Here is a 12,950-nt window from a genome sequence, read left to right on the forward strand (position 1 = left end):
CTTTTCTCATCTATTGTAAGCAGTCTAATTAAATCTCCACGTTTGCATTTCAAAAATACATTGTGACACTTTTTTTTTAAATTCACACAATTAACAGTTCGAATTAAGCGAGAATCAAACAATTTCAGTTATCTTGGCTTTATTTGAAATTAACTTTCATCAAGGACTTTACAAAAATCAAATCTTGATTAGAAAAAACAAGATGTTTCTAAACCTTATGGTCTCTAAACGAACACAAAAGATATTTGTCAGCCATTTAGTTCCCACAGCTCATAGAGCCAAAAAGCTGAATATGTTGATGTTTGATCAAAATTGCAGAGTTTAAATCAAGACTTATTTTATATTGTGTATCTGGCAATATTGTACACTTCCTCAAGTGAGAAACAAGCCAATCAGATCTATCACAAAGACAATATATGTGGAAGGGGGGAAAAAAAAAAATATGTACGAACAATAAAAGATCAAGAAGCAAAATTCAACAAGTAGGCTGTACATAGGAAACTTTTTTTAAACCACAGAACTTCTCTCGATGTCCAAGACCTGTAAGGACAATATGCAAGTGAAGTTAACCTTACTGGTTTTGTAACCAACTTAAAGGAAACAAAACAAATGCGACAGCTTGCTGTTATTGTCGTCCAAAAGTTAAAAAGAGCAAGGCTGAAAAATGTGAATCTTCCAGAGATGATTGATCACCGGCGACTGGGCATAAGAAGCTGTGTAGCCTGCACTGACTCTGGGAAAAGGTTGTGGTATGTAGGAAGAGGGACATAAGCTGCTGTGATCATTTTACCTAAAATAAAAGATTAAAATGTGAGGTGACAATTCAGACCATAATGCATATTGTAACTGGACTGATAAGTGAATGAACAATTCAAACAGAATTTAGAATTACCTCCAAACCAGCGTCCATGTAACGCACTGACTGCTGCCATGGCAGCAGGAATGGTGGGACACTTCACATAGACATTACCCTGAGAAAAATAACAATGAAGTTTAGAATTACAAATTAAATACATAAGCTCCACATTTAGAACAGTAATTAATGACAATGTTTAAGGAAAGCCACGCACTTCAGCGGATTTCTTGTCCACATATATATGTATGACTCCACCGTGTTTGTTGCACTCTTCAATGACATCATCCTGAATTTCGATTTCCCAACCAAGATCATTTTCTCTGCAAGAAAACACTGCAATTAAAATTCAGGCCTTTAACATTACTTTCTCTACATAGATGTACCTGTGATTGTTTTCTTGCTACTTACGAGTTTGGATTGAACATGTTAGACAGCTGGAAACAGTGTGTTGCAATTGGTTGCGATGGTAGATTCATAGCTTGGTTTGTGGGCACATTGATGTTAAAACTCAATCCAGGGTTCATAGCAGCTGAAAGAAAAGATGGACTTTAAATAAAAAAACCCAACAATAAATGGATAAATGAAAGCATATGTATTTAACACAAAAGACAAGGAACTGACCAGTAGCTGCAGCCATGGCTACCATGGAGCCACTCATCTGAAGGGCCTGTTGTGCAGCGGGTGGGATCTGCAGACCTGTACCTAACAGATAACAAAGTTTAAGCATTTTAAAACGCCACAAGACTTTACCCACTTCACAACAGTAGAAAACCATACATGTTAATACGGCAGATCAGAGTACATCCTTACCTTCGGCCAGTCTGGCCATGAGTTGAAGTCTTCCGGTAGTTCCCAGATCAATACCAGTCCTTTCCAGCTCATCATTGTCCAGGAAGGAGCTGGCGGTGGAGGCATCAGTGCGCTCCGTCACATGTCCCACTTTCATCGGTCTGCCAGCCAACTCAAAGCCATTAAGCTGTTCCAGAGCCTTCTTGGCACATTCGGCATCAGAAAACTGAAGAAAGAGGAAAAGCGAATAAGCTCTTGAGAAGATCATAACCTCTTCTAGAGCTTGGCACCAACTACTTGTCAGGTAATGTCAGAAATTCTGCACCTGAACATCTGTGACATCTCAAAAGCAGTTTGACCATACAACTTACTGTGATAAAGCCATATCCTTTAGATCGTCCCGTTTCACTGTCCATCATCAGTTGAATGCTATCAATCTGCATGAACAAGGAAAGATCAATATAAATTTAAAAGAACAAGTGATAATATAAAGTGATCAAATAATAGATGGCAACATTTACCCGTCCAAATGGTTCAAAGATGCCTCGGAGCATGTCTTCTGTGATGTTGAAGTGTAATGACCCGACATACAGTCTCATAGGTCCAGAACTGCCCTTCTGTAAGTTGTTGGCCAATGCAGCTGCTCTGTTCTTCTCAGCCTGGTGATCAAACAAACAATTGCAATTAGAAGATGATCACATCTACAACCAAAGACTGACAATTTATTCACAGGCTTCTGTTACCTGTGAAGCCTGGACAATGATTGGTACTCCAAGAAGTCTTTGACCAGACAGACCGATTGCCAAAGGTACAGAGGTGGAATCTACAAACTCAATGTAAGCAATTCCTTTGGATCTTCTGGAGTTTCTGTCAGAGATGATTCGCACATCTCTCACCTTTCAAAAAGAACAAAGGGAATTAGAGGTGTCTATCCAAAACCAAAGTAGAACAGGTAACACAGGTAGAAATGGTCCAAATTTAAACTTTATAGATAAACAAACACAGACTTTTCCCACTGCAGAAAAGAATTCCTCCAGGTCTCGTGGTCGGATTCTAGCTGCCAGCTGCATGCAGAACACTGTGCGCGCATCCCTTTCCTCAGGGGTGAGATTATCAATAGGCTGTCTGTTAGCAAAAGACAAAACAAACAGGCAGTGAATGACTATAACCAGCAAAGAATTTAGTAGGGGGAAATGTCATTTTCAAGGGTGAAATAAACTTACCTTATAGGGCTTTTGTCTTTCTTGAATGGACTGCGGCTCCTAGACCTTCTACGACTGAGAGAGAATTTCAGTGAGTACTTTTGGAAAGACTTTCCACGTCTGACTCAAACACAGAACAAGCAACTACCCACACATCACAAAAATAGTATCATAGAAACCTTAGTTTGATGGCAGGAGGTGGGCCAGTCTTCCCTCTGGGACCACCGTTAAATTTCAGGCCAGAACTGCAATTTAAAAAAGGTTTTCAGGGTTTTTAATTTCAGTAGCTACAATTAATCGCTCTACTACAAGTTCTAAATACATACTGCAAGCTTCAATGGGACACAAGGGTAAATGTTGTAAACACACAAAAAAATTCGGTGCCTGAGTCTCTGTGGCATTAGGCGCATACACGCAAAGTCTTTCGCTCTCTCTCTCCGCCGTGCACGCACTATACGGTTTATTGGAGCACTGTCTGAACTGTCTCGCATGCGCGCTTTTGCTCGCTCGCTCAAGCGTTCCGGGAGATTTAAACTAATTTGCGGGCATCAGGCAGCCGTTATCAATATGCGGGAGACTCCCGGAACGTCTGCTGATAGCGAGGGGATTATTGAAGATGGCGAAGACAAAACGCTCCAAGGTTTGGCTGCATTTCACGTGTAAAATTACGCGTCAGAACGATTGTCTGAAGCCCATATAGAATCAAGATTCACTCCAATCCATTGGCTGATGGCGCGGCCGCCGCCTTGACGCTCACGTCATCGTATTATATTAGCGCGCACATCATCTGCTCCTCAGATTTCTCTGCCGAAAAAGGAAGCTTGTTGGCAGCGCGAGGAGTTTGGCAGTGAACGCAGCGTCTCGTTCCCTATTCAGAGAACATGGGTAACCAGAGACGTTCTCTTTCATAAGTTTACTCAAAGCTGCGTAGCTAAGACGCAGTGGGAACGAAATACCAAACTTGCCAAGCTAAGCGCTGCGTAATTAGTAGAGGTCGACCGATTCATCGGTTTTGCCGATTAATCGGCACCGATAGTTGTTTGGTGGAACTATCGTTATCGGCAAAAATCCACACCGATAGTTTTTCCTAGGGATGGCCCGATACCGATACTGGCATCGGGGATCGGGCCGATACTGTCCTCATATACTCGTACTCATAAAAATTCGCCGATACCACGCACCGATACCACGTACATTTTGCAAAACGAAACTGGCCGCAGCGAGAGCTTTGTCGTGGTGAACTGAGGCATAGGAAAGTAGCCTATAATGTCGGCGGTTAGGGCTCATTTCAAGATAAGGGATGATGACAACAGCAAGGCAGACTGTGAGTTATGTTCAGCTAAGGTGTCGAGAGGAGGGAAAGAAAGTACATCGTTTAACACCAGCAATCTAATTAAACATCTGAAGACGCATCATAGATCTGATGGCCGAGCGCGCGCGCGGGCGGTAATGCACTCACTCTGTGTGTGCGGGTGCGGGAGAATAAAACGATTTGCGGGACTCCTGCAAACTAGAAATATCTATGAATAAAACATAAAAACTAATAGATTTTTATTCATCTCTTGCAGAAAAGCAACAAGAACAACTACAACAAAATAGAAATGATTTACAGGCCAGAGTTTCTATTCATAACATGGTTACAGCGTTGAGTGATGTAGCCAATCACAGACATATGTGTTGATTTCTTGAACGCAATGGCCAATCAGAAGCATTTAAGATAGACTCCCCTCACTGCTCAAAACGGACTGAAATTCAGTGCTGAATTCTGTATGCTGGCAAATCCTCTAATTATAACAAACAAAGTGTGGATATTATGAAAGATTGATTGTGCAGTCAGCTTCATTGATAATAACAGAGATGTGCGAGATCGCGATGAACTGTCAGCTTTTAGGATTTATTAAGGGTGCGCACTTTGCGTGCATTCAGTCATGCCCATGCACGCAGTAGCCTGCTTGCTTTTATGTTAAATTAACAGTGGTTTGTGTGTTAATACTAGTGCTGGGCCGTTATCGGCGTTAACGTGCTGCGTTAACGTGAGACTCTTATCGGGCGATAAAAAAAATATCGCCGTTAATCAAAGTTGGGTTGGGATCATAAACAGCTTTTTCGAATATCGTTATATTTTCGCGCAATTCTAATGTGTAGTATGACGCCGCGCCTATACTGTCACAGATCGCGCAGTAGGGTATTTTCCTGTCAGGGACACAAGGTGTACTTTTACTTTGTTACGTTGGGCGACGTTCCTCTCGTTACTTTATTTTAATGCAATACGTTGTTAAATGAGTTTATTCCAAGCGCGCTGTGTCCTTTGTATGGGCATGAGCGATGCTCATTTACAAATGAATCACTCTTTTGAGTCGATTCTGTTCAAAGACTTCATCAAACAAGTTGTCAGATGATCTGTCTAAATCGGTTCGCGAATCAGTTGATCTGTTCAGTTCCTCGCGCACTAAATCGTCTGAAGCGCTTTCAATTCACACTCGGAGTCGAAACAGGAAGATTTAAGAGCATCAGAGCGTTGGATGAAGTGGCCGATCTACAGTCTATAGTCTAGTGAATGCAAATCTGCAAATGCATCATATTTTTGCCAGCGATGAAGATCTTTATTAGTTGAACATCTTCGTAAGCTGTCTGTGAATGAATGATTCCACAGGACGACACATTCGATTTCATTTCATTCAGGTAATACATTGTGTGTGTATTGCGCGTGTATTGCGCAGTGGCATAATCACACGAATAGTTTACATTGATTGAAACTAATTTGTTTAAAAATGAGGCTATTGCAGTAACAAGGCAGGTTCACATAAAATTCTTATGACATATGATGACATTATTTTTTGATCTAACGAGCATTGGCGATGCAAAAACGGACTGTCGTGCGTAGGCTATTGTTTTTTCTTCTTCTTCCAATTAGCCTACTATGTTAAAAAAAAGGACGAAAACATGTTACTTGTTCAATTAATAAACAGTTTGTTTGATGACAAATCGCTAAAGATGAAATTGGCCTCCCTTTCTGTCATTGCGTTTTTTTTTGTTTTTTTTTTTAAATGATATTTGACTTTTGCTCCTCGATTGTCGAATGGCATTCTTGGCAGAAATGCACATCCCTACGCGAGGCAAACTATTCTCAAAGACTTACTTTTAGTCATTATTTGGGTAGCACACATATTCTGAATGCCTTCGGGAGAATTCAAATGAGCCATTTTAATCTAGATTAATCTAGATTAATTTCAATATTAATCTAGATAAAAAAAATGAATCTATGCCCACCTCTAGTTAATACATTTATTATTTTACTTTTTTTTTTTTTTTTTTGACTTGTTAAAACAAGCAGAGAAGAAAATAAAAACAGTCTTCTGACCTGTGTTCTAAAATAGTCGTCTTCTTTTCTGGGAGCCTTTTACTTTTGCGGTAGAAATATCGGTATCGGTACTCGGTATCGGCAAGTACACAAGTGTAAATACTCGTACTCGTATCGGTTTGAAAAAAAAATGGTATCGGGCCATCCCTAGTTTTTCCGGGTTACGTCCGTTGCTGGAGCGGCTGAGAAGTGCGCGCGGTCATTACACAGCACGAGAGCGCTCAGAACAGAAGAGACTGCTGGCATTATACAGAGTGAGAGCGGCCTCTAGAGGACAAATAACAAACTATCACTGGCTGAGTTGTTTACGTTAACACGTGAGGCAGCGCGCAGCACGGAGAGAACACGCAGCGAGAGCGCTGACATTTAAAACACCGACAGCAAAACGGTATGAATACATAACACTAAAGTAGCTACATATTGCCATATCATTACAAATTAATTCATTTGTTGACTAGATGCTGCATCAGCAGAGAAAGAACAGTTGTTTGCCGTCGAGGCTGTGAGGACTCTAACATTACCTCAGTCAACCATATATGTGACAAAAACACACGCAGACCTGACCCAAATGTTTTATGGCGCAATTGTTACCATCTATTTGCATTATTTTTATCCGGCTGGTCATTTTTATGCATTCATTAGCCGACGAAGTTGCATATTTAAAACTAGTGACGTGATTGCTTTCTCAACATTGATAAACTAAACTAATCAGAAACGCGTTCGATTTTAAGATCTTTTTAATCACTTCAATAGATCTTGTTATTTTGATTAGATAATCATCAAGTGTTCTAAAATATAGAAGCAAATAAAGTGAGAGACTATAGGCTATATTACGTATACATAATACAGGTCTTTATTACATTTTAATGGCCATCTTTAAGCACGACTCTTTGGAATCATATGAAAGGGTAACACTTTACAATAACATTGCATTTTTAGCATTAAATAAGGTTAATACAAGTTGTAGAAGAATTATTCATTGTTACGGTAGTTTGTTAATTTCAACATTTACTAATGCATTTGAAATTGAGTTTTAATTCTTATTTTATCTTTTATTAACTTAGTTAATGTACTGTGAATGAACTAACACGAATGATAAAGGTACAATTGTATTGCTCATATTAATACATGCAGTAAAAAGGTATATTGCATTATGCATATAGTTCATGAAAGCTAGTTAATACATCCTTGTTTACAAATGGGACTTGCAAAGTGTTACCTATGAAATGTACGTATGTTTCTAGGTTATAGCTAACGAAACCTGTAATATTTTAATGTTTAAATTATTTTCTGTATAAAGTTAATATATTAATATTTATTTATTTAATTGAGCACATTTCAGTTTAGCACTGTTTTATTGTGAGTATGATGTTTGTTTTTAATCCAGTATCCATTAAAAAAAATATCGGTTGAATTATCGGTTATCGGCATGTACGGTCAAACCTAGATATCGGTAAAATCCACTATCGGTCGACCTCTAGTAATTAGTACAATGATCAGATAACTTACATGACTGGTTCAAGCAGACAAAACATGGGAACCTGGAGCCATGTCGATATTAGATTACCCAGGTAGTAATATCTGTTTATCTCCAGTATTATTACATTGTTTGATACAATATTGTTTTATTTGATATTAAGTAATGTGAATTTTTATTTTAAATTGGTTTATTTATTATTACCATATGTTACTTGTATTTATATTGTTTAAAGATGTAAGTTAATATTGTGTCCAGTTAGGCCCTGTAAATAAAGGGGTATTATTTTTTGACAAAGTGTGTGCGGTTTCGTTTTCTTAAGTACCGTTTCAAAAATACAGAGTAGGTACTGGTATCGGATAAAACCCAACCGATACCCAACCCTAATCAGGAGCACTGCGAGAGGCTTTTACTTCAGGTTAACATGCTCGCTATAGTAAAAAGACACATTTAAAGAGCACTATATCTGAGGTGTGTAGCCACTTGAAAGAAAGACTAAAAGATGTACAACTACGTACAACGGAGCTCTGTAGCGCCCGCCACGCTCCCTGCTCCTGGATCGGCTGCGGCGTCTCTCCCTGCTGCGGCTGCGCTTCCGCTCTCTGCTGCGGCTCCTCCTGTGGTCATGACTCTTCTTGCGGTCGCGACTCTTGCTTCTCTTCTTCTCCCGGCTCCTGCTGCGACTCTTGCTCTTCTTTTTTCTTTCAATTTAAAGGTTAAGTTCAGTTAGTAAAATATTGAAAGAGCGTTTTGCAAGAAAGTAAAATGGTTAGGAAAATTGAAAAACTCACTTCTTGCTCCGCTCCTCGTGGCCATTGGTACTTATGGACTTGATGTCATCCTAAGCAGGGTCGATAGAAGACAGCATGAGGAGGACGGCGAAACATTTCAAGTCGTAAGGATAAAGAAGGGATGGGAACAAAAGAGAATATGATATGATCATTAAATAGGAGTTCATTACAGGGTTTGTGTGGGAAGACGATAAATACAAGGGGGACCTTTAGAAAGAAACCAACCACATGGCTGCCAATGTCGTTCTTCCTTACTAGTGCTTGCATTACTTGTGTAAAACGTCCAAAAAATTAATAAAAAAATAAATCAATCAAGTGCTAATGCTATGCTGGGTATGTAAAAAAGCATTTTTTTAGACACTTCATTCATTAAGCAGCCCAACAGGTTCAGTACCAAGGCTATCTGAGCCTAAGACCCAAAGTGGCAACGCAAGCAGCCAGCCACTAAACGAGCTCCAGTGGTGGATGCCATTCCAGTGATCTTCACCCCATTTGCCTTCGTGGATTGAAAGAGCTCGATGCCACCTCAGTCACACATCTCGCCCTGAAGCAAACAGGGATTCACACGGCTTAGTAATAGCGACTCCCACAGACCATCTATAGTTGAGTTGATCTTTTGTTGTAGATAGTTTACAAGATAAATGTATTTTATGGTGAACGTTATGACATTATATGCTGAGCCCCATCAATTCCTGTTTGTAAAACCGCAGAATAACAATTTATAAGTATTTCTAAATGTTAGCAGCATGCATAAACATTTTTTCACTAAAACAGATGACATTTACACTACAGTATATTTATCTTGGTTTATTTTCAAAGCGATGAACAGAGAATTAAGGAGACTCTGTGGATTTGCTTGGGTATGTCAACTCCAGGATTTCTGCACTAAGGATTATGACATTTTAGGCCAATTTATTTTTAGTGGTTACCTGCCATATATTTATATGGTAAAACATTTAATCTCGTTCTAGCCATTTTGGAAGAAAACTTCCTTACGACAAAATATGGAGCTAAGAATATCATGCAAACAATAACATGAATACAGTCTCCACAGAGTTCATACCAGCTCTTATGTGAATCCACTGCATTTATTCTGGCGGTACCTATGTATCATTTTGCCTATGTATTTCAACCAAGGGTACCACAGTACATCAATATATTGGGCAATTACTACCTTCATTTTTTTGACAGTTCACACTGGAATTCATGGGAGTAGAGGTGAGATATAGGCAAGTCTACAAAAAGAGATAGATGGGCAATTTATTCATTGAAACCACTATGACAGAAACATTAAAGTTATTGATCTGACAATAAAGTCTTAACGAAAACACGACTGGTTAGCAGTTTCAAATGAAAGTTAAACAGATTCCTGAGCGAGCTTATTTACTTGCATTAACACCCACCTTTTTATATGGAGCCTCGAGCATTGCTTCGATGTCCAAATCATCGGCCATGTTGTTGTTGTTGATCTGTAGGCGAGGAAAATTGTATTTTAAGTGGCGTAATAATGTTAAACTTAAAAATCTTATTCTAAATTATAACACATAGGCTATATATCTACCTTCTGTGTTAAAATAGCATTTTTACACTCGTACTGTACATTTCTGACTTGCGGACATGCGTGACTAGACGTGGACAGGTAATGAAACGTTTCTCTCACATACAATCACGAACTGACTTGTTATTTATCAAAATTTGGACACATTTAGACAAAATAAGCACATATAACGGACTTGTATGTACGTTTGGATATTTTTTGTCCACATAACTCGTATTATCGGTAGAGGATTTTTAAAATTGCTTTGTTAGCTTGTTAGCTATCTGGCTAAAGTCGTTGTTTATGCCAACATGCGGAAATTACCCACCATAAACGTCACAAATACACGAATTAAATACAATTAATATCAATGAGATCATCATATGACACATAACAAGTTGAAATTGGTCAGATTGTTCTTATAAATAGATCAAAACCGTAAATAGATATTAGCCTTTCCGTCTTACCTTAGACACTGCGGCCTACAGAGCTTTACAATCCTGACTCCACAAACGAGCGCTAAAACCCGGATCTACGGTCGGCTCCGGCTACAGTTGCAAACCCCAGGCGTTTAACACGAATCCACACAAACCTAAAAAACACAACGGTATTAATCCAAAACGTTATCGTTTCAACTAATACTAGTCACAAGGCGCGTGCTGCGGCTATAAACGACAAGCTGACTGGCGGCAAACAGCTACTGCGCGTACACGTCTCGTTCTTGTTGCATAAGGGGAGATGCGCCGAACTGTCCACCAGGGGGAACTCGTGTTATACACACTGACAACGGAAGTGTGAACAGGAAATACGGCAAAGTGACATTGTTACACGCACACACACACACACACACAGACACACCCTGAAACTTTCGTTTTAATTTTAGTTACAACACCTTACCCCCAGGCCCAGCCCCACACGTTCAGTCTCAATTTGGCATATGGAAACTTTAATAAAAATGAATTTTAATGAAGAATAGTCATTTGCTGAATTCGAAACCACATAGCCTAAGTTCTTACTATTTCTTCCATAGAATATATGGTAATCGTAGTACGAGTAGTATCTATCTATCTATCTATCTATCTATCTATCTATCTATCTATCTATCTATCTATCTATCTATCTATCTATCTATCTATCTATCTATCTATCTATCTATCTATCTATCTATCTATCTATCTATCTATCTATCTATCTATCTATCTATCTATCTGTCTGTCTGTCTGTCTGTCTGTTTGTTTATGTTTATATCCTGCCTGCCTGATAGACAGACAGATAGATAGACAGATAGATAGACAGACAGACAGACAGATATAGACAGATAGATAGATAGATAGATAGATAGATAGATAGATAGATAGATAGATAGATAGATAGATAGATAGATAGATAGATAGATGGATGGATGGATGGATGGATGGATGGATGGATGGATGGATGGATAGAGAGATAGACCACCAAGAGTCTGGAATAATGTGATCTTTATGGCACCAAACCACAAAGGAAGTGTGGGGGTACAAAAAAAGAAAATACAAACAATGACTTAGTATTATAAAAAAAAAAAAAAAAAAAAAAAAAAAATCCCTATAGATTAGAACATTAAAATTAACAGGAGGGGAAACGGCTGCTCTTTTCCTCCCTCAGGCTTTCAAGTCTGTTTCACTCAGTTGACTATTTTACAACACACTTTACTATAAGGTCTCATTTTAGTTAATGTATTAACTAACATGAACTAATAACATGAACTAAAAATGAGCAAAACATTTGGTAACACTTTACAATAAGGTTCATTAGTTAATGTATTAACTAACATTAACTAACCATGGGCAATACATTTGTTACTGTATTTGTTAAACTTTGTTAATGTAAGTTAATAAAAATAAAAACTGTTCATTGTTTGTTCATGTTAGTTCAAAGTGCTTTAACTAATGTGAGCAAGATTTTAATAAAGTATTCATAAATGATGAAATTAACATTAACAAAGATTAATAAATGCTTTATAAGTGCAGTTCATTATTAGTTCATGCTAACTAATGTAGTTAACTAATGAACCTTATTTTCTTGAAAAAAATTCTTTGTGCCTTAAAATAGCCTGAATGTAACTCTATACCTTTGCCTAATTTAGTGGTTCTATTAATATATGCAAATTAGCCCCACCTCCACTCACTCACACCAGCTCAGAGATTCACTTGGTGACTATCACACATTGGTTAGTCTGTGACGTCAGAAACACCAGCGATTTCAAACCGCCTTTTTAGGTTCACTGCAGTTTTAAGGAGAAAATACTTCGCAATGGTGTTGACTTATGAATTTGCACATGGTTTGTCTTAAAGCATATTAAAAATACCACATAGATAAACAACATTAAAAACTTGATTTTCTTCGCTAAGGGACTTTAACAAATACAACTTGTATTTAATGTATTAGTAAATGTTGAAATGAACATTAACAAAGATTAATAAATGCTGGCGAAGTATGTTCATTCTATAGTTCATGTTAATGTTAACTGAAGTAGTTCACTATATTTACTTATGAAACCTTATTGTAAAGTGTTACGACCATACCTCTGAGACATAGTCAGACAGTGAACCAGAACAGTACACAAATTTACTACAAGAAGTAGACCTATACAATGAAAAATAGAAAGTAACAAATTCATTACTCATCTTTGAGTAAAAAAAAGAAAAAAAAAGAAAAAATATGACCCCACATTTTTCTTGGTTTAATCTCATTCTTTCCATTGACTCTCACCACAGCTTGCTTGATGTTCTGCTGGCTGCCAACTTTCCGTAATTAGCTCTCTCTCCCCGGCCGCGCTCACAGTGAGGCAGAGTGCAGCCAAATGTAAATCTCTCCAGAGGCTTTCCACAGCATGAACATGACACACATCTGGAGGACGCCAGATTCTTGACACGTTACAAGAACCAGTCAGTGCGACCG

The 12,950-nt window shown here is 38.3% G+C and overlaps 1 protein-coding gene and 1 long non-coding RNA gene across 4 annotated transcripts; one reads left to right on the top strand and one right to left on the bottom strand.

Annotated features, from left to right (window-relative positions):
- Positions 1–122: 122 nt before the first annotated feature.
- On the bottom strand, positions 123–10,613 carry rbm39a (RNA binding motif protein 39a). Of its 3 annotated transcripts, XM_056244484.1 has the most exons (17): positions 10,481–10,554; positions 9,880–9,945; positions 9,651–9,711; positions 8,477–8,526; positions 8,204–8,386; positions 3,027–3,092; positions 2,869–2,922; positions 2,653–2,770; positions 2,389–2,541; positions 2,167–2,304; positions 2,017–2,082; positions 1,667–1,871; positions 1,478–1,558; positions 1,265–1,385; positions 1,071–1,176; positions 893–971; positions 123–790 (listed from the first exon to the last, which is right to left on the bottom strand). In XM_056244484.1, the coding sequence occupies exons 3-17, from the start codon at positions 9,654–9,656 to the stop codon at positions 690–692; spliced, it is 1,527 nt and encodes a 508-aa protein (XP_056100459.1). In that variant the 5' UTR covers positions 9,657–9,711; positions 9,880–9,945; positions 10,481–10,554; the 3' UTR covers positions 123–689. The 3 variants fall into 3 exon arrangements, with proteins under 3 accessions (XP_056100459.1, XP_056100458.1, XP_056100460.1); XM_056244483.1 differs by lacking the exon at positions 9,651–9,711 and having other exon boundaries at positions 10,481–10,613; XM_056244485.1 differs by lacking the exons at positions 3,027–3,092; positions 9,651–9,711 and having other exon boundaries at positions 10,481–10,613.
- On the top strand, positions 8,811–10,644 carry LOC130078800 (uncharacterized). The gene is made up of 2 exons (XR_008805972.1): positions 8,811–9,947; positions 10,486–10,644. It is a non-coding gene; the product is annotated as an uncharacterized LOC130078800 (long non-coding RNA).
- Positions 10,645–12,950: the final 2,306 nt, after the last annotated feature.

This window comes from Rhinichthys klamathensis, unplaced genomic scaffold, assembly GCF_029890125.1.
Source record: "Rhinichthys klamathensis goyatoka isolate OS25496 unplaced genomic scaffold, OSU_Roscu_1.1 h1tg000989l_1, whole genome shotgun sequence".
NCBI classification, from domain to species: Eukaryota; Metazoa; Chordata; class Actinopteri; order Cypriniformes; family Leuciscidae; genus Rhinichthys; species Rhinichthys klamathensis.

Coding starts and splice junctions, on each gene's coding strand:
- rbm39a (XM_056244483.1), bottom strand. CDS start 9,930: ATGGCCGATGATTTGGACATCGAAGCAATGCTCGAGGCTCCATATAAA. Junction 2,923..3,026: donor CCTCCTGCCATCAAACTAAG/GTTTCTATGATA, acceptor ATTCTCTCTCAG/TCGTAGAAGGTCTAGGAGCC. Junction 791..892: donor ACATGGACGCTGGTTTGGAG/GTAATTCTAAAT, acceptor CTTTTATTTTAG/GTAAAATGATCACAGCAGCT.